The sequence below is a fragment of the Pongo pygmaeus genome, chromosome 9 (genome assembly GCF_028885625.2).
Source record: "Pongo pygmaeus isolate AG05252 chromosome 9, NHGRI_mPonPyg2-v2.0_pri, whole genome shotgun sequence".
Classification (NCBI taxonomy): domain Eukaryota; kingdom Metazoa; phylum Chordata; class Mammalia; order Primates; family Hominidae; genus Pongo; species Pongo pygmaeus.
The window spans coordinates 73,967,833-73,990,528 of NC_072382.2; the positions used below are offsets into that span (position 1 = coordinate 73,967,833).

The 22,696-nt window shown below is 37.8% G+C and overlaps 1 protein-coding gene across 6 annotated transcripts in view; it reads right to left on the reverse strand.

Annotated features, from left to right (window-relative positions):
- FCHSD2 (FCH and double SH3 domains 2) overlaps positions 1-22,696 on the reverse strand; it is a 314,626-nt gene that overhangs the window by 185,231 nt on the left and 106,699 nt on the right. The window contains exons 1-2 of one of the 6 annotated variants that reach the window (XM_054440859.2): positions 13,709-13,766; positions 12,885-13,033 (exon numbers count right to left, since the gene is read on the reverse strand). The exons of the other annotated variants lie outside the window; for them this stretch is intronic. Of the exons in view, the coding sequence (XP_054296834.1) occupies positions 12,885-12,887 (3 nt within the window). The 5' untranslated portion in view covers positions 12,888-13,033; positions 13,709-13,766. Of the gene's footprint in view, positions 1-12,884; positions 13,034-13,708; positions 13,767-22,696 lie in introns of those variants that run through there. 6 annotated transcript variants of the gene reach the window in all.

A 22,696-nucleotide genomic window follows, 5' to 3' on the forward strand; every position in this document is an offset into this window, starting at 1 on the left:
TGAAGGGGCAAATTTTATAATTCTGTAAAATAATGTGTTTATAAATGGATCCAAGAAACTTTGGAAAAAAGTATTTTAGCTAGAAACTGTATGACTAAAGACAAAAAAAAACTGTATATAAACATTGTACACTAGTTGATAAAGTTGTTTCTCACTAGGCACAGGTAAAAAATTCTGAAAAGTGGTACACATATACTGGGATTAAACAAATATGTAAACAGATGGCAGAAGGTAGAAGCTCAATGTTGGAGTGGGACTTAGAAATAAGAAGGGGAAATGAGAATGAATTACATGGGGGTGAATTAGAGTCAGAGACATCGAGTTCAATATATATTTTGTTGCAATTGCAACAAAATCAAACATTGACAAATGGGATCTAATTAAACTTAAGAGCTTCTGCACATCAAAAGAAACTATCAACAGAGTAAACAGACACCCTACCGAATGGGAGAAAATATTGCAAACTATGCATCCCACAAAGGTCTAATATCCAGCATCTATAAGAAAATTAAACAAGTTTACAGAGAAAAAAACAACAATCCCATTAAGAAATGGGCAAAGGACATGAACAGATGCTTTCCAAAAACAGACATACATGCAGCCAAAAATCAAATGAAAAAAAGCTCAATATCACTGATCATTAGAAAAATGCAAATCAAAATCACAATGAGATACTATCTAATACCAGTCCAAATGGCTATTATTAAAAAGTCAAAAAATAACAGAAGTTGGCAATGTTGTGGAGAAAAAGAACGCTTATACACTGTTTGTGGAAGTGTAAATTAACTCAGCCATTGTGGAAGACTGTCACGATTCCTCAAAGAACTAAAGACAGAAATACCATTCAAGCCATCAATCCCATTACTGGGTACATACCCAAAGGAATATAAATCATTCTATTACAAAGATACATGCACACATATGTTCACTGCAACACTATTCACAGTAGAAAAGACATGGAATCAACCTAAATGCCCATCAGTGATAGACTGGATAAAGAAAATGTGGTATATACATACCATGGAATACTATGCAGCCACAAAGAAAGAATGAGATAATGTCTTCTGCAGGAACATGGATGGAGCTGGAAGCCATTATCCTTTGCAAACTAATGCAGGAAAAGAAAACCAAATACCACATATTCTCACTTACAAGTGGAAGCTAAATGATGAAAACACATGCACACATAGAGGGGAACAACAGGCACTGAGGCCTTTTGGAGGGTGGAGGGTGGGAGGAGGGAGATAATCAGAAAAAAATAACTAATGGGTACTAGGCTTAATACCTGGGTGATGCAATAATCTGTACCACAACCCCCCATACACAAGTTTAACTATGTAACAAATCTGCACTTGTATGCCTGAACTTAAAATAAAAGTTTAAAAATTAAATAAATAGAATTTAAAAAATTTTTTAAATCTCCTTGGAATTAGTTTGTAGAATCTGTATACTTGTGACTAAACTACATCTCTAAATTGGTATATCCTTATGACTAAGAATTTTTTTAAAGCTACATAGTATTTCAGTCAAAAACCAAATCTTAATGTGTTATGCTATATGATGTACCAACTGAGTAACATCCTTCTGCTCTCCCGTAACCATCCACATATACCAGTAGGTATGTGTGGTATATATACCTATTGATATGCTCCATGTTTTGACTAAAAAACACAGATATGCTCCATGTTTTGACTAAAGAATTATAGAGATTCATTTTATGTATGTATGTATGTATGTATTTTGACATAGAATCTCACTCTGTTCCCAGGCTCAATTGATCTTCCCATTTCAGACACTAGAGTAGTTGGGACTACAGGTGTGTGCCACTGCACCCAGCTCATTTTTTTATTTTGTTTTTGATAGAGATGAGGTTTCACCATGTTGACCAGGATGGTCTCAAATTCCTGGGCTCAAGCAGTCCACCTACTTTGGGCTCCCAAGTGCTAGGGTTACAGGCATAAGCCACCGTACCCAGCCTACACAGATAAATGAAATATTCTGTATGAGGACTACAGTTCATAGTGTACTGTATTCAGGATTTTGCTAAATGAATAATTACAGTTGCTCTTGCCACTGGGGGCAAAATGACAGACTGTGAGACGATGGATGCTAATTTGTTCCACTATAGTGACCATTTTACATCATATCTTATAACATCATATCATATACCTTAAATATATGCAATAAAATTTATTTTAAAATAAAAGAAACAGTATAAAAATAATGTAGAATATATAAAACTGATATACAGTGCTCTAAAAAAGTATAAAGATAGGGGGAGGTGGTTTGTATATTCAAATAGACTTAATTGAGAACTACATATGATTAAAGATCAGAAGGACAAATGAGAGTTAACTGTCTAAGGGAAGTGATATGGTTTGGCTCTGTATCCCCACCCAAATCTCATCTTGAATTGTAATCCCCATGTGTCAGAGGAGGGACCTACTAGGAGGTGATTGGATCACATGGGCAGATGTTCCCCATGCTGTTCTCATGATAGCAAGTGAGTTCTCACGAGATCTAATGGTTTAAAAGTTTGGCACTTCCCCCTTTGCTCACTCTCTCTCCTGTGACCATGTAAGACATGCCTTGCTTTCCCTTTGCCTTCTACCATGATTTTAAGTTTCCTGAAGGCTCCCCAACCATGCAGACCTGTGAGTCAATTAAACCTCTTCCTTTATAAATTACCCAGTCTCAGCTAGTTCTTTACAGCAGTGTGGAAATGGAGTAATACAGAAAATTGGTACCAAGAGACGTGGTGTATTTCTATAAAAATACCTGAAAATGTGGAAGTGACCTTGGAACTGGGTAGCAGGCAGAGGTTGGAACAGTTTGGAGGGCTCAGAAGAAGAGAGGAGGACGTCGGAAAGTTTGGAACTTCCTAGAGACCTGTTGAATGGTTTTGACCAAAACCATTGATCACTGATAGTGATATGGGCAATGAAATCCAGGCTGAGGAGGTCTCAGAGGGAGAAGAGGAACTTATTGAGAACTAGAGCAAAAGTCACTCTTGCTATGCTTTAACAGAGAGACTGGCAGCATTTTGCCCCTGCCGTAGAGATCTCTGGAACTTTGAACTTGAGAGAGATGATTTAGGGTATCTGGTAGAAGAAATTTCTAAGCAGCAAAGCATTCAAAATGTAATCTGGCTTTTTTTGAAAGTGTACAGTCATATCCAGTCATAAAGAGATGGTCTAAAATTGGAACTTATGTTTAAAAGGGAAGTAGAGTATAAAAGTTTGAAAAATTTGCAGCCTGACCATGAGGTAGAAAAGAAAAACCAATTTTCTGAAGAGAAATTCAAGCTGGCTGCAGAAATTTGCATGAGTAAAAAGAAGCCAAATGTTAATAGCCAAAACAATGAAGTAAATATCTCCAGGGCATTTCAGAGATGTTCACCACACTCCCTGCCATCACAGGCCCAGGAGGCCTAGGAAGGAAAAATGGTTTTGTAGCCCAGGACCAGGGCTCTGCTACTCTGTGCAGCCTTGGGACACGATGCCCTGCACCCCAGCTGCTCCAGCTCCAGCCATGGCTAAAAGGGGCCAAGGTACAGCTCGAGCTGTTGCTTCAGAGGGTGCAAGCCCCAAACCTTGGTGGCTTCCACATGGTATTGGGCCTGTAGTTGTGATAAGAACTGTTGTTTGGAAACCTCTGCCTAGATTTCAGAGAATGTATGGAAACACCTGGACGTTCAGGCAGAAGTCTGCTGCAGGGGCAGAGCCCTCATAGAGAACCTCTTCTAGGGCACTACAGAGGGGAAATGTGGGGTTGGAGCCCCCACACAGAATGCTCACAGGGGCACTGCCTATTGGAGGGGTGAGAAGAGAGCCACCATCCTCCAGATCCCAGAAAACCTCATACCATGTACCTGGAAAAGCCGCAGGCACTCAATGGCAGCCTGTGAAAGTAGCTGCAGGTGCTGTACCCTGCAAAGCCACAAAGACAGAGATGCTTAAGGCCTTGGGAGCCCACATCTTGCAACAGCGTGCCCTGGATGTGAGACATGGAGTCAAAGGAGATTATTTTGGAGCTTTTACTATTTAATGACTGCCCTGTTACGTTTCAGACTTGCATGGGGCTTGTAGCCCCATTGTTTTGGCCAATTTCCCCCATTTTGAATGGCAGCATTTAGCAAATGCCTGTACCCCCATTCTATCTTGGAAGTAACTAACTTGCTTTTGATTTTACAGGCTCATAGGCAGAAGGGACTTCCTTGTCTCAGATGAGACTTTGGACTTGGACTTTTGGGTTAATGTCAGCATGAGTTAAGACTCTGGTGGACTGTTGAGACGGCATGATTGTGTTTTGAAATGTGAGGAGGACATGAGATTTGGGAAGGCCAGGGGTGGAATGATATGGTTTGGCTCTGTGTCCCCACCCAATCCTCAACTAGAATTGTAATCCCCATGTGTCAGGGGAAAACCCTGGTGGGAGGAGATTGGATCATGAGGGCAGATTTTCCTCATGCTGGGCTCATGATAGTGAGTGAGTTCTCATGAGAGCTGATGGTTTAAAAGTTTAGCACTTCCCCTTTCGTTCTCTCCGTCTCTCCTGCCACCATGTAAGAGATGCCTTGCTTCCCCTTTGCCTTCTGCCATAAGTTTCCTAAAGCCTCCCAAGCCACGTGAAACTGTGAGTCCATGAAACCTCTTTTCTTTATAAATTACCCAGTCTCAGGTAGCTCTTCATAGCAGTGTGAAAACGGACTAACACAGGAAGCATGACATACAGCAATGAAAGTAGAAAGGTAGTCAAGAGACAAACTAAGAAGACCAGAAAGGGCACCATAAATATAATGGTGTAGTACACTAAAAACGATAAAATGCCATTGAAAACTTTTAAATAAGGAGATAATAATCAATTTGCATTTTTAAAAGGTCATTTTCACAGCTATGTAGGAAACAACTTTGGGGGAAAACAAAAGATATGGAAACCACTTACAAGACTATTGTAGGAGCAAATTCTGAGAATAAGGCAGAGCAGAAAGGACCAGGAATCTTGTCTCCCAATCTAAATAACAATCACACTGCAAGATCTGTTTGATGCAATTATTTTAGAATTATAGAAGCCATTGTGGACTTGCAACTCCCAGAGGAAGATTTGGAGAGTAAATTACAGTTAATTTAGGTCAATTTCAGCTCTTAGCTCAGCTGTGGCTACCCATCTTTATCCCTGGCCCATTGGCAGGCAGCCATGCATATGTTCCTGGAACAACTCCTATGCTCCTTATGGGAGCCAGGATGGGCAAATGGGACCCTATCCTGTGCTACGATCACTGACTGCTGCTTATGATTGTGGAGGTGCAGACATAGAGGTAGGAAGTCATTGCAGCACCCTTTCCCTATTGCTACAAGCCCTTCCCCCTCAGGCTGAAGTTACTTCCAGGGAACTTAAAGGGACAGCGTACTTTTTCCCTGTCTTCATTTTCCCACCTTTCAAGAACCACACATTGAAAATTAGGACATTGAAGAGCAATTGCATATTTGAGAGAAATTAGTAAGTCACCACAATATACAGAGAAAGGCACAGGCTCAGAAAATTCCTGAGAAGACCTTAAGTTTACATCTCAGGCTGATCCTCAGCATGGAGACTACTTATGATAATCAAAAACAAAAGAAAAAGAAAAACAAAAACAAATTAGCAAAACCTCAGAAAGAGGGAGAATCTGATGTCCAGAGTCACCACCTTATTAGATTCAAATGGCCAGTTTTTAACAACAACAAGAAAAATCACAAAGCATACAAAGAAATAGGTAAGAAATACCCAAGGGAATGCCACTAGTTTGAAAATATTTTTGTCTACACTTATAAAACTGCTACATGATAGCAGTACCCCCACAACCCCACACAACCCACAACTGATTGCTTAGTTCCTATATATATGTATGCGTGTGTGGGTAATCACAGTATCTTGTCCAAAAGTCAAGATACTTATTGGAAGATGTGCACTTCTGCTAGGTACTAGCATAGATTCTAGAAGTATGTATAAGAGAAAGTTCCTGTCTTGTTCTTCAAGAGATGATGCAACAGAGAGATTACACTAAATAAAAAAAACAAAAGTAGTTATTTTCACAACTGAATATACAAAACTCAATTTACCATAAATAAATGTATCCAAGTGAGTATATAGTTTTTACGCCAACCAGGAAAGGCAATAGGGATGGATTGTATACATCTCCAGAGCCCTAAACACAGAGTAACATTCAAGAATACTGTAATGGCTTCCTGGGCATTTTATAAGGTCTCTTACCTGATGACCTTAACTTTGTAAAGATGGTGGTGGTCAATACTTTAATCTATGTAAAAACCTCATTGGAGCTACAAATCAATCCACAAAACCAACAAAGAAAAATATATTAATAGTACTGACATTTAAAAAATACTGTATATATTTAAGATGTACATGAAATTTTGCTATACATATTGATAGTGAAATGGTTACCACAGTCAAGCAAATTTAACATATCCATCATTTCACATTGTTATCACTTTTTGTGTATGTGTGCCTAGAGCACCTAAAGCCTACTCTTTCAGCAAAAAATCCTGAATACAATATTATTAACTATAGTCCTCATGATACACATTACATCTCTATACTTGCGCATCCTGAATTTCTGCTATTTTTTGTCCTTTGACCTAAGAAACTGTAGTGTACACATACACATACACACACACATTAACGCACACCTCCAGAAATACTATTCAGCCTTAAAAAAAAAGGGAGATCCTGCTATTTGTCACAACATGGATGAATCTGGATGGGTTCATCCAGAATATGTTAAGTGAAATAAGCCAGATAGAAAGAAGACTACTACTATTTGATCTGTTATTTATGGAATCTAAAAAAATTAAAAAAGTTGAATACATAGAGACAGAGAATAAAGGTCGGGCATGGTGGCTCACATCTGTAATTCTAGCACTTTAGGAGGCTGAGGCAGGTGGATTGCTAGAGCCAAGTTTGAGACCAGCCTGGGCAACATGACGAAACCCTGTCTCTATCAAAAATTATAAAAATTAGCCTGGTGTGGTGGTGTGTGCCTGTAGTCCCAGCTACTCGGGAGGCTGAGGTGGGAGGATCACTTGGGGGCGGGAGGTGGAGGCTGCATTGAGCTGTGACTACTGCACTCCAGCCTGGGTGACAGAACAAGACCCTGACTCCGGAAAAAAAAAAAAAAAAATAGAGAGAATAAAGCAGTGGTTACCAGGAACGGGGAGGGAGACAGTAATGCCAACATTTGTACTGGGTGTTACACTTACAAAGTATTTATATATGCATTATGTTGTTCGATCTTCACTTAAACTGAATGTAGTAAGTATCCTATTAGAATCTGACCAACAAAGGACCATATTAACCAACACTGCTTATACCCAGGAATCCAACCCAAGCCTTCTGACTCCAAGGCCAGTCCACACTCTCGTTATTCTATTTCTCACCATTGATATGAACTGATATATTACAGGTAACCAACACAAATCAGGTAAGAGCTGGCACAGCAGCCATTTCACCTGGAAAAGGCACATGCATTGCTTAACAAGTTTTATTAAGTGCTTTCTATAGCGAAGGCACTGTATTAGATGCTGGGGGAATAGCAATAAACATTATGGGTATTATCAATGCTCTCCTGGTATGTATATTCTGCCAGGGATTAATTTAAAAAATTAATATCCACCAAGAGGAACTATTAACTAAATTATGGTCATCAATACGCTGCAATGTTACACAATTATTAAACAGAATGTGCTATATAGTCTCAAATATTTAATAAAAATATATAAGCTGCAGAAAAATGAATAGCACGGTCCTATTTTAATTTAAAAAACATGTAAGCATATATACTCTAGAATACATATGAACTTGGAAATGGGGTTCAAAAGTAAGAGCTTTTAGTTTTTATTCTTTATACCACTGGATTGTTCAATGTTTTTTAAGAGATGAGGTCTCACTCTGTTGCCCGGGCTGGAGTACAATAGCACAATCATAGTTCACTGCAGCCTCAAATACCTGGGCTTAAGCGATCTTCCCACCTCAGCTTCCCAAGAAACTAATATTACAGGTGTGCACTGCCTGGTTAATTTTTTTATTTTTTTATAGAGACAGGGTCTCACTTTATTGCCAAGGTTGGTCTCAAACTCCTGGCCTTAAGTGATTCTCCCGACTTGGCACCCCAAAGTGCTAGGATTACAGGTGTGAGCCACCATGCTTGGCCTATTTCTATCACTTAATTGCTCAGCATTTTTAAAGCAAATGTTTATTACCTTCGTAACTGAAAAAAAAAAAAAGCACAACAAGGAGGAAAAACTCAAGAAGTCACCATTTGGTGTAGGTATTACAACAGGAAAGTATATGGGAACATAAAGCAGAGAGATCGAGTCAGGGAAGGCTTCCCAAAAGAAATAAAAATTGACATCTGAAAAAAAAGAGCTTGTAATGAGAGGTGGGGTGCAAGTGGGAACATAGCCCCTTCAAGAAACTTCATACAAGCTGGTATGGAGCTTGTAAAAGGGAGAATGGCTTAAAGGTGAGACTGAATAAGTAAGTAAGGGCTATATCACACAAGGATTTATGTTTGGACTACCTTAAGACAACAGGAAATCAAGATGGGGAGCAGTGCAGTGCCATTATCAGATTAAAATGTGATTTAAAAATCATTCTAGCTGCAGTGTGGGAAACATGGATTAAGAGTACTTAGATTGGCCAGGCGCGGTGGCTCACGCCTGTAATCCCAGCACTTTGGGAGGCTGAGGCGTGCGGATCATGAGGTCAGGAGATCGAGACCATCCTGGCTGACATGGTGAAACTCCGTCTCTACTAAAAATACAAAAAATTAGCTGGGCGTGGTGGCGGGCACCTGTAGTTCCAGCTACTCGGGAGGCTGAGGCAGGAGAATGGCATGAACCCGGGAGGCGGAGGTTGCAGTGAGCTGAGATCGCGCCACTGCACTCCAGCCTGGGCCACAGAGCGAGATTCCGACTCAAAAAAAAAAAAGGTAGTTAGACTACAGTCAGGGAGACCCATAGAAGGCTACCACTCTAGTCCTGTCCAAAGATGATACGCATAGTATGGAGGCAAAGAGATGTAAATGGGACAAGTTTTAGTGCAAAGAATTTTAGAATTATGAACAGAAGAGACAGAAACAGGTAATCTCTAAGGTCTCCACTTATAAACATACTCTGACCCCTCACATTTTAGATCTACTAGATGTAGCACAGAAATGGAGGAATTACAGAGTGCTACACAAGACATCTTCCACAAGAATATTTCTCTAACATTAAAAGATATGAAGCAACTACAAGCATATCCACACTCCCAATCCAGGATAAAACTATGTTAATTAAATACTCAAACTATGGAATTCTATACAAATGTATATAACTTATGGTTACTGGCAATAGTAAAAAGACCAGGACTTTGAAGTCAACACTTGAGTTTGAGTTTTTGCCTTTGCTGTGAATTAGTTATGAGTATTCTTGGATAAGACACCAAGCTAACTAGGTTAGGTAGGTTTTTTCCCACCTCCCAGTTAACAACTAGTATACTGTATTTACGTATTTGATGACGTGACTTGAAGTTGAAACATGATGGTAAACAATGCTTATGACACAGAAACATTCAATAATGTTAGTTGTTTTAAAGAAATTTTATTTATCATGTAACTATTATGAATAGAAATCATGAAAATATAATAGACAATTTTAATACCGATAGCAAATATATCATCTTTTTTTAAGAGTTGCTTTTTTTCTTTCTAAAGTTTTTCTTTTTTAAAAAATTATTTTTATTATACTTTAAGTTCTGGGATACATGTGCAGAATGTGGAGGTTTGTTACATAGGTATACATGTGCCATGGTGGTTTGCTGCACCCATCCACCCATCATCTAGGTTTTAAGCCCTGCATGCATTAGGTATTTGTCCTAATGCCCTCCCTCCCCTTTAAGGTTTTTCTTTAACTATATTTACAGATACGTTAAAGCAGAATTTTTTAAAAGCCTTTTAAGACCAAGTGCTCACACCTACTTCAAAACATGAAGCTAGAAATTCTCAGGTAGCCTGTCTAATTTGACTTTGGTAGCACACAAACATGCAAAAACGTTCCTCTTCCTGAAAGAAGCAATTTCCAGCTGTCTAACCTAAAACATAAATGATTACACACCAGAAACTGTTACTAATGTTAAAATTTGGTACCAGAGGCTGAGCCTGTATTAAGGAAATAGAGATCAAAGTTTCCACTCTTGTGAAAACATCTCAAGTTAGGAACCACATCAATAAAACACAATACTCAGAACTCAGCAAATTTATACTCATAGTAAAGAAAAAGTCAGTCAAAGTAAGCTTTAACTCTTGATACTACATCGCCTACATTGCTGAAGTTTCCCAATTTTTTTCAACTTCAATAAACTTATTTGCACAAAATGACCTGCAAATTTTAAAGTAAAAGAAAATAGAGCATTGCAATTTACTTATTAAGGATCAGGTGAAGTTTGACCAGAACTTCGAAGTAGCAAAAGAAAATAAATTATAGAAGGACTAAAAGTTAAAAGAACCAAGACTGTCAATCTGTCAGTCAACAACACAACTTAAAATCCTCTGGGTGCAAAGTAGTACCTTTAAAAAGATCACTCCACAGGCAGCTAAAGTGCTATAGGATAATCGTCACCTGCTGAGTCAGACTCTAGAGGTGGGGCTGAGATACTGACAGTTTAACAAATTTCACAGGTGATTCTGATATGCAGCCACTACTGGGAACAACTAGTATACTGGTTAAGAGCACAGACACACATTCTCGGGTTTAACTCCTGGATCTTGACAAGTTATTTAACTTGTTTTTAGTTTTTATTTTTATGTATGTATGTATGTATGTATGTATGCATGTATGTATGTATGTATGTATTGAGACAAGGTCTCGCTCTGTCACCCAGGTTGGAGCGCAGTGGCGCGATCTTGGCTCACTTGCAACCTCCACACCCACCAGGCTCAAGAGAGTAGCTGGACTACAGGCACGCACCACCACTCCTGGCTTGTATTTTTTGTAGAGACGGGGGTCTCATCATGTTGCCCGGCTGTTCTCGAACTCCTAAGCTCAAGCAATCCACCCACCTTTGGCCTCCCAAAGTGCTGGGATTAAAGGCATGAGCCACTGCGCCTGGCCATTAACTTGTTTTTATCTTGGATGTCCTCATCTCAAAAATAAAGACAGTTATAGTACCTACTTCATTGTTGCTGAGATAAGCAAATGAGTCAGTGTTTATAAAGCACTTGGCCCAATGTATGGCATACATTAAGTACTTAATACCTTCATCCATTCAATAAGTATTTATTGAGAATTTTCTACAATATACCAAATGCTATTTTAAGTACTGAACACTATTGAAATGTTCAGTTTTTATTTATTTATTTATTTATTTATTTATTTGAGATGGAGTCTCGCTCTGTTGCCAGGCTGGAGTACAGTGGCGCGATCTCAGCTCACTGCAACCTCTGCCTCCCAGATTCAAGCAATTCTCCTGTCTCAGCCTCCCAAGTAGCTGAGATTACAGGCGTGCACCACCACATCCAGCTAATTTTTGTATTTTTAATAGAGACAGGGTTTCACCATGTTGGCCAAGATGGTCTCGATCTCTTGACCTTGTGATCCACCTACCTCAGCCTCCCAAAGTGCTGGGATTACAAGCGTGAGCCACCACGCCTCACCTAGTTTTTATTAATGTTGTTAAAACAAGAATGATCAAATATTTAAGCAAACTTCTTACTTCTAGTTGAAAAAACTAAAGGCTAAGAGTAGACTGGCTTGGACAGGGCTCAAAGTGAACCAGTAGTAAAACTGGGATTAGAACATGGATCATTTGACTTCCAAGCTTCCCAGTGGAGTTGACTTGTGGGCAGGTTTTAAAGGAAGAAAAATATACAATTAGAAACATTAAAGTATTAGAGCCAACATAATAATTTTGAAATGTGTGAAAGGTAAGAAACAACCAAAGAAGTATAGGAAATACAAGACCAAAAAAAAAAAAAAAAAAAAACCAAGCTTCACAATCACTATTTTGTACAATATTTCACAACATTATATCAGTCTTTGGAGTCAAATAAATGTGGGTTCAAATCCAAGCTCTACTATTTATTTATAAATCGACACTGAAAATAATTTCATTAGTCACTTTGAGCTTTAGTTTCCTCAACCGTAAAATGGGCATAATAATGAAACCTAAATTTAATGATGAGAACAATGACTAGCATACTGCAAGTCCCTGATAAATTATAATCATGATTATTGTGATTAAAAACTTTCAATGTCATTATTAAATGTAGAATCAAGTCTATAAATTTTAGTTCTACTTTGGGTATCTTACTGAGTCCAGTGAGTAATAGGTAATTTTATTTGTGTATTTATTCATCCGTGTAACAAAGCCTAACTTCTACTATATACAAGGTACTAACATTTCAACCCTCAAGAAGTCTTCCTCCACAAATATTGTGTTCACTCATAATTTTTTCCTCAAACTTTTTATTGATAAAATTTTAAAAACTGGCCAGGCACGGTGGCTCAAGCCTGTAATCCCAGCACTTTGGGAGGCCGAGGCGGGCGGATCACGAGGTCAGGAGATCGAGACCACGGTGAAACCCCGTCTCTACTAAAAATACAAAAAATTAGCCGGGTGCGGTGGCGGGCGCCTGTAGTCCCAGCTACTCAGGAGGCTGAGGCAGGAGAATGGCGTGAACCTGGGAGGCGGAGCTTGCAGTGAGCCGAGATTGAGCCACTGCACTCCAGCCTGGGCGACAGAGCGAGACTCCGTCTCAAAAAAAAAAAAAAAAAAAAAAAAGTGAGTACAATTTTCTGTAATACACATATTCTGCTTAATTGAAGTTCAAAGTTAGTGTTCCCTACCATCAAAATCCATTACAAATGTTCATCTGTTAATGCAGATCTGTAATTAGATTTTAAATATTTCATCTTTGCAAATGTCTTCACACAGATAGGGACTGCCAAATACTGGTATCAATTCAAGAGCATATGACTTTGAGCATATTCATCACCTGGAAGATATTTATAGAATTCTATTATATTCTTCTCTTGATACTCACATTTTTTAAAAATTAAAGACTTCATATTTTTTAGAACAGTTTTAGGTTCATGGCAAAATTGAGAGAAAGGTACAGAGAGTTCCCATATATCACTTGCCCCCACACATGCATAGCCTCCCCATTAACAACATCCCCCACCACAGTGGTGCATTTACAATGGATTAACCTACACTGACACATAACACAGTCACCTGAAGTCCATGGTTTACATTAGGATTCTTAGTGCTGTACAGTTTATGTGTTTGGACAAACGTATACTGACATATCCATCATTACAGTATCATAGGGAGTATTTTCACTGCCCTAAAAATCCCCTGTGCTCTGCTATTTGTCCCTTCCCCTTCATCCCCAACTTCTGGCAACTACTGATCTTTTTACTATCTCATAGTTATGCCCAAAATTATTTTTTCCCTCTGAGTTTTTGATACCAGCCTTTCTCTGGTATAGAATGCATTCTTTCTCCATATCCACACAATATTCTTGTCTTCTTTAGAAATTCTAATCCCACTTACCATGTCTTCCTAAAAACTTAGGGCCCATACTGATTATGTTATGAATGTGGCCATTTAATCATATAGGTCAGATATAGCCCTATTGATAGTATATATTTGTAACTTTTATGCATACCTATCTTACTTTGTCAAATGGATTTTACATTCTGAATATAGGAGTCCTCATTAGCTTGTAACCCTGCAAAAGCAAACACACTTGTTATGCACACAGCAGAACCTCAAACATAGTGGATGACTTTAGGAAAAGAAGAAGGAAGTTCTCTGGGATATCCAGAGCATAACCTTTTATATCCAATCCCTCACCAATTTCACACTGAAGAGTGGGAAACTTATTTTATTTTTATATGAAATATGTGAAACATAGGGATTACTCTGATGAAAAGATTCACCAAGTCAAGCTTTTTCCACAAACAAGTCTTCTGCTAGATGCTAGAATAGTTTTCCAGCTGAAATATTAAAAACAAAACCATCTATCACTAAAAAATTCTTATGACAAGGTGAGAAGACTGCTTGAGGCCAGGAGTTCAAGCCAAGCCTAGGCAACAAGCAGATCTGTCTCTACAAAAAATTTAAAAATTAACTGGGCGTGGTAGTGCATGCCTCTAGTCCCAACTACTCAGGAGGCTGAAATGGGAAGATCGCTTGAGCCCAGGAGTTTGAAGCTGCAGTGAGCTATGACTGTGCCACTGCACTCCAGCCTGGGTGACAGAGTAAGACCCTATCTCTTTAAGAAAAAAAACAAAGAAAAAAAGGAAAAGAAATTCTGATGACTGATTGATTCTTAAAGGGACCTTATAATTTATCCAGTTGAATCCTCCCAGATAAAGAAAAATGGGCAGTGACTCAAGATCCCTCACCACTGATGGGCACCTGTGGTACATATACAGCATGGGTACTATGCAGCCACGAAAAGAATGAAATCTTGTCCTTTGTAGCAACATGAATGTAGCTGGCAACGATTATCCTAAGCGAACTAACACAGAAACAGAAAACCAAATACCACATGTTCTCATATCTAAGTGGGAGCTAAACATTGAATACAAATGGACATAAACATGGGAATAATAAACACTAGGGAATCCAAGAGCAGGGAGTGAGGCAGGGGCAAGGGTTGAAAAAATACCTATTAGGCATGCTCACTACCTGGGTGATAGATTCATTCATACTCCAAACCTCGGCATCATGCAATATATCTTTGTAACAAACCTGTACATGTATTCCCCTGATTCTAAAATTAAAGTTGAAAAAAAAGATCCGTCACCAAGTAATAAGGCCAATATCCACATAAATTATGATATGCCTCCCACTTCAGTGTTCTTTTTCCAGTACATTTTTTTGGCTTGACTTCTGTAATGACCCCCAGCCTAGTATTCATAATCTTCTATCAGGTTGTATCAACTTAGTATATTCCAACTGTATCTCCTTACTTCTTTCTAATATTACTTAAGTCTCCATAATAATTGCAGAATCACTGTTTATTTTTATCTGCAACCACTTTCAAACTGTAATATCCGTGTATTCCAAATCCTATCTATCCCTAAGAGTCTAGTTCAAGACTGTCTCACTGGGAGTAAGCAATTCCTTTAGGATTCCTTGTAAACCTACCTCCATAACAGAACCTAACTTTCTGCAGGGCGCAGCAGCTCACACCTGTAAGCCCAGCACTTTGGGAGGCAGAGGTGGGTGGATCACTTGAGGTCAGGAGTTGGAGACCAGCCTAGACAAAATGGTGAAATCCCATCTCTACTAAAAATATGAAAATTAGCTGGGCATGGTGGGGCGTGCCTGTAGTCCTAGCTACTCCAGAGGCAGAGGTGAGAGAATCGCTTGAACCCGGGAGACGGAGGTAACAGTGAGCCGAGACATGCCAATGCATTCCAGCCTGGGCAACAGAGTGAGACTCTGTCTCCAAAAAAAAAAAAAAAAAAAGAAAGAAAATAAATATTAATATGTCACATGTAAGTTGGTCACAGGTAAATTTTAAAAATGTATAAGTATATATTCATCATAGGTTAAATGTAGCTGATTAATAAAATTACTCAACACAGCAATATATGCATTATTAGGACAAAAACTTTCTAAATTCACAGGTGAGTCACTGGATTCATTATCAAGGATAACGAATGATGCAGGACTTGTTCTTATATCAAGATCTTAGATGTGTCTTCTTTTTTGATGACTTTAAGTGTTTAATTATTCCAAAGTAAAACAGACTGCTAGAAAAAGTTAGACAATTAATTTATAATTTATGGAAGAATGAATACAAATCATTTTGAAGTTTCTTTTTAAATTTTCATATCCCTAATTAATATTCATGAGAATAATATCACAAAAGCAGTTATAAAACTATACCAAAGATGATATGGAAATACATAGTTGTGCCAGTGGAAAAAGAAGAAAATTTTTCTCCCAGCAAAATGGAGGACTTACGTCGAACACAATGTTTCCTAAATAATAGTTTCATATTATTTTAACCAAATTATCCATTACTCAGAAATAACACTGTGGATAACCAGATAATGTTACACAAAGGCTGAGTTCATTTGTTTTGGACAGGTGGCCAGTCTGCAGCTCTGTGTCAGCAGCCCAAACCCGCCCACAATGGCCCTAAAGACGATTATGCAAATGCCAGCCAACCCAGCTCTTTTCCCAGGAACAGGAGAAGCCCTCCTACTAGAAGCTGTAATTGTTTCACAGTCATGTGGAAAAACAAGAAGAGGGGTGTTTTGTTTTTTGTTTTTTGCCAGAGGCAGAGTGTTTTCATTAAGGGCACTATTACAATACATGTGAGATGTATAAACACATACACACAGATACACATTTGTATGTGTCTGGTGTATATTTCTCAAACACCATACAGTTTATTCCATCTTCCTTCCCAAGTCTCCTTGTTGAGCAGACCTACCTTCTTATCAATATCAAGTCCATTCTGTTGTTGATGCCTTCCCTTGTCAATAAGATATATAAAGAAATGAACACATTTTTGGTTTTATGATTTTTTATTGTTACATAATAATTGTACACATTTAAGGGGTACACATGATATTTTGATACACATATTCAATATGTAATGATCCAATCAAGGTATTTAGGATATTTATTATCTCAAACATTTATCATTTCTTCATGTTGGAAATATTTCGAATCATGTATTCTAATTATTTTGGAAGATACACTGTTGTTGATTACAGTAATCCGACTGTGCTATAAAATACTAAAACGTATTCCTTCTATTTAACTGTATATTTGTACCCATTAACCAATCTTCTCTTCAACCTTCCCACAAACTGTTCCCCCCCTCTTTGGCAACTATCATTCTACTCTCAATCTCCAGGAGAGCAACTTTTTTAGCTCCCACATATGAGTGAGTGAGAACATGTGATATTTGTCTTTCTGTGCCTGGCTTATTTCGCTTAACATAATGACCTCCAGTTCCATCCATGTTGCTATAAATGACAGAATTTCATTCCTTTTTATGGCTAAACAGTATTCCATTGTATATATAAACCATATTTTCTTTATCCATTCATCTGTTGATGGACACTTAGGTTGATTCCATAACTTGGCTACTACGAATAGTGCTGCAACAAACTTGGGGGTGCAGATATCCCTTTGATATACTGATTTCCTTTCTTTGGATAAATATCCAATAATGAGATTGCTGGATCATACGGTAGTTCTATTTTTAGTTTTTTGAGAAACTTCCATACTGTTTTCCATAGTAGCTATACTAATTTACATTCCTACCAACAATGTATAAGAGTTACCTTTTCTCTGCATCCCTGCCAACAGTTTTTTGTTGTTGTTCTTTTTAATAATCACCATTCTGATTGAGGTAAGATGATATCTCATTGTGGTTTTGATTTTCATTTCCCTGATGATTAGTGATGCTGAGCATTTTTTCATATACCTACTGGCCATGTGTATGTCTTCTTTTGAGAAATGTCTATTCAGATCCTTTGCCAACTTGTTAATGGGATAATTTATGGAGTTTTTTGTTTGTTTGCTATTGAGTTGAGTTTCTTATGTATTCTGGGTATTAGTCCTTTATTAAACGAATACTTGCAAATACCTTCTCCCATTCTACAGGTTGTCTCTTCACTATGTTGACTGTTTCTTTGATGTGCAGAAACTTTTCGGTTTAATATAGTCCCATTTTTCAATTTTGTGTTTTGGTTTGTTCTCCATGCTTTTGAGGTTTTAGCCATAAAATTTTTGCCTAGGCCAATGTCCTGGAGTGTTTCCTCTATGTTTTATGTTAGTAGTTTTATAGTTTTGGGTCCTAGGTTTAAGTCAAATCCATTTTGAGATTATTATTATTTATTTATGTTTTTGAGACAGAGTCTCACTCGTCGCCCAAGCTGGAGTGCAGTGGCGCGATCTCAGCTCACTGCAACCTCTGCTTCCTGGGTTCAAGTGATTCTCCTGCCTTGGCCTGCCAAGTAGCTGGGATTACAGGTGCCCACCACCACACCCGGCTAATTTTTTTATTTTTAGTAGAGACAGGGTTTCACCATGTTGGCCAGGCTGGTCTTGAACTCCTGACCTCAGGTGATCCACCAACCTCAGCCTCCCAGTGTTGGGACTACAGGTGTGTGCCACTGCACCCGGCCGAGATTATTTTTGTTTCTGGTGAAAGATAGGGGTCATTCTTCTGCATATGGATATTCAGCTTTCCCAGTAGCATTTATTAAAGATGGTGTCCTTTCCCCAATATAAGTTATTGGCACCTTTGTCAAAAATCAGTTGGCAGTAACTATGTGAGTTTATTTCTAGGTTACTTAATCCATCCCATTGTTCTATGTGTCTGTATTTATATCAATACCACGCTGTTTTGCTTACAATAGCTTTGTAGAATATTTTGAAGTCAGGTACTGTGACGATTCCAGCTTTGTTCCTTTTGCTCAGGATTGCTTTGGCTATTGAGGTCTTTTGCAGTTCCATACAATTTTTAGAATTGTTTTTTCTATTTCTAGGAAGAATGTCACTAGTATCTTGATAGAGACTGCATTGAATCTGTCGATTGCTTTGGGTAGAATGGTCATGTTAACAATGTTCATTCTTCCAATCCATAAGCATGAGATACCTTTCCATTTTGTGTGTTCTCTTTAATTTTTTTCATCAGTGTTTTGTGGTTTTTTGTTGTAGGTCTTTCATCTCCTTGGTTAAATTTATTCCTAGGAATTTTACTTTTTTCTAGCTATTATAAATTTGAGGCTTTCTTGATTTCTTTTTCTGCTAGTTCATTATTGGTGTATAGAAATGCTACTGATTTTTGTATCGTGATTTTGTATCCTGCAATTCTACTGAATTCATTTTTCAGTTCAAAGAATTTTTTGTTGGAATCTTTAGGTTTTTCTATATATGAGGTCATGTCATCTGCAAAGAAGGACAATTTGACTTTCTCTTTTCCTATTTAGATGCCTTGAATTTCTTTCTCTTGCCTGATGCTCTGGCTAGAACTTCTGCCACAATGCTGAATAGGAGTGGTGAAAGTGGGAATCCTTGTCTTACTCCACTTCTTAAAGGAAAGGCTTTCAGCTTTTCCCTATTCAGTATGATGTTAGCTGTGCATCTGTCATACATAGCCTTTATTTTACTGAGGTATGTTCTTTCTATGCCCAATCTGTTGAGAGATTTTATCATGAAGGAATCTTTACTTCTCTTCATCACAGATTAAATTACTAAACGGCTTGGTCAAGTAGTGAAGATAAATATTATCAGTTTCCGTAAGCAAGTATTTATCATCCTATCCACTTTTCTGTCAAGTAATGTATAATTTAAATTTTCTATTTGCTTAATTGTTCTTTTCCATCTTGGTAAGCAGATCCACCAACCATTTGTGTAATTAAAGGAATTAATCAGTTAAATTACATACAACTTTTATTGTTGTCTTTAAAAATTGACCCAATGTACACAGTATAGATAAAATATATTCAGATTTAAAAACCCACTTCTGTACTTTTAAATTAAATATATGTCAGAGATAGCTTGCTTTACCGGTATCCCCATTTTCTCTTTTTCAAGGCATATACATAGATGGAATTTTCCAGCCTCCTTTAAAATTAGATGTGACTATGTGACTGAGTTTTGGCCAAGGAAATATTAAGAGATGTGATATTTGTTACATTCAGTTCTGATCCACCATAACCTCCCACGTACCATCTTTTTTCTTCTTCCCCTCTGCTAGCTAGATGTAGAGAATCCATCGAGGACTTGAGGCCCTACAGGATCTAGAAATCTCAAGATCAAAGGAGCCTGGACTAAAGGATCTAGGAACCTCAAGATTAAAGGAGCCTGGATCATTGAATCATCATCCCTTGGAAGGCCATTCACCAATTTTGGCAACAAACTATTAGGTGAGCGAGAAATAAATTTCTTTTTATAAGCCTCAGTGATCTGGGAGTTGTTGGTTAAACAATTAGCCTATCCAAATGAACACAGAACATTTACCAGTGAGATCCTATACTTACAACGGATTCCAAATTTGTTACCACTGATACATCCAAGGCCTGCTACTATATGTCACCTTTGTATAAATCAAACAAAAAGACCATTTTAATAGATACATTTTATTCTTAAACTGAACTGTAAAATTCTATGATTATTGCCTCACTTATTAATGCTGAATTCCTCAATTAAAAAAAAACTTATGAATATTTCCAAAGTCAGAGGCTGACTGTGGTGTCTTATATCTGTAATCCCAATGCTTTGGGAAGCCAAGGTAGGCGTATCGCTTGAGCCCAGGAGTTCAAGACCAGCCTGGGCAACACAGCGAGACCCTCTATCTCTACATAAAATTTAAAAATTAGACGGGCATGGTGGCACACACCTATAGTCCTAGCTACTCAGGAGGCTGAAGTGAGATCACTTGTGCCCAGGAGTTCGAGGCTGCAGCGAACTATGATCATGCCATTGCACTCCAGCCTGGGTGACACAGTGAGACCCCAGTCCCTTAAAAAAGTCACTCATAAATCTTAATTCTATTAATCTACAATAATAGAATTCAAACTCTGTCCTTAAGAGATTAAGCATACATGTGCTAGATACAACATTAAAATTAGGCAAATGCTAGGTAAATATTATACAGAAAACAGTGCACATAGTACTTGCAAAAATAATTAATTTAACATTCTAGCATGTTATATAAAAATCATCTAACACTAAGGATGGGGCTGGGCACGGTGGCTCACGCCTGTAATCCCAACACTTTGGGAGGCCGAGGCAGGTGGATCATGAGGTCAGGAGATCGAGACCATCCTGACTAACATGGTGAAACCCCATTTCTACTAAAAATACAAAAAATTAGCCAGGTGTGGTGACACGTGCCTATAATCCTAGTTACTCAGCAGGCTGAGGCAAGAGAATCACTTGAACCTGGGAGGCAGAAGTTGCAGTGAGCCGAGATCGTGCCACTGCACTCCAGCCTGGGCGACAGAGCAAGACTCCATCTCAAAAAAAAAAAAAAAAAAAAAAAGAATGGAAGGAAAGCAAAAAACATCTCTTGCTTATATTTCTACAATAATTTCAGTAATTTTTTTTTTTTTTTTTTTTAGAGACAGGGTCTCACTTTGTCACCTAGGCTGAAATGCAGTGGCAGGATCATAGCTCACTGCCACTTCGAATTACTGGACTCAAGGGATACTGTTGCCTCAGCCTCTGAAGTAGCTGGAACTAAGACACACAACATGATGCCATGCTGATTTTTTAATTTTTTGTAAAGACAGGGGTCTTGCCATCTTGCCCAGGCTGCAATCGAATTCCTGTGCTCAAGCAATTCTCCCACCTTGGCCTCCCAAAGCACTGGGATTACAGGTGCGAGCCGCCATCCCCAGCCTCTGTAAGAATTTTTGAAAAGCTTTATGAACTGATTTTAAAAAGAAAACAATTAATAATAAAAAAGATATGAATGGCCAATACAACAAAAAATGCATTGTAAATAGCTAAAAACATTGGAATATGTCTGAATACCAATTTTCATAGAAAGGAAACAAAATTAGATATCATTTTTGTCCCAGGATGGCAAAAATTTAATGACTGGCAGCATCCACTCCTGTTAAGACAGGATGCACCACATTACTATAAATTATTGGTAGAAATATAAATTGGCGTAGCATTTTAAATTTTTATTAGTAATCAAGTTTTTAAACATGTTTTTACCTACTAATACCTTTTAAAATTTTAAATATAGATAGACTTTGCTTACAAGGAAGCCATTTTCAGAACTGCTAAAATAAAAGCACGAGTATAACAAGATAAATAAGTACATTTATTGTAGTATGTATATTTGTTTGTTGATTGATTGATTGATTAAGACAGGGATTTCACCATGTTGCCCAGGCTGGTCTTGAACTCCTGGCCAAAAACGATCCTCCTACCTCTGCCTCCCAAAGTCTTGAGATTACAATCGTAAGCTACCATGCCCAGTCACAGTATTGCTTTAAACAACTTAAATCAATAGGATGTAGATCAAAATATGTGGATGTTAAATAATTTATATCCACAATATGAACTATGATGCTGTCAATAAAATGAGGTCTTTCTGTATTCACTTTGGGAAAATATCAATGATATTTTGGCACATGTACACATATGTAACTAACCTGCACATTGTGCACATGTACCCTAAAACTTAAAGTATAATAATAAAAAAAATTATTAAATATAAAAGACAAGATGCAGAATAAATGTGAATATAATTCTACTTTTTTATAAAGGAAAAACTACATATTAAATGAGTACACATAAAAGGAAAAGATTTACACAAAACATGACAGTAAATTTGAAAAAAAAAAGGCAAATATTTCATGTACCACCGATATTATTTGAATTGTTAAAACTACCATTTTTTTTTTAATTAAAGAAAAAGATTCTTATGAAACAAGATGTCAAAATATCTGGTAGAAGCTACATACCTAAATGATAGGGAAGAAAAGTGGTCAGCTTCATTGTTTTTACTGCATCTTATTCAAGGTTATAAGAAAAGAATATGATCCCCTATAATACTCAAAAGCATGATTTGTACTTGGGATTATATTTTGAAAAAATTAACTGACAGAAAAACAGAGCACAAGCAATTCTATCCTTTGTTTTGGATTCACAT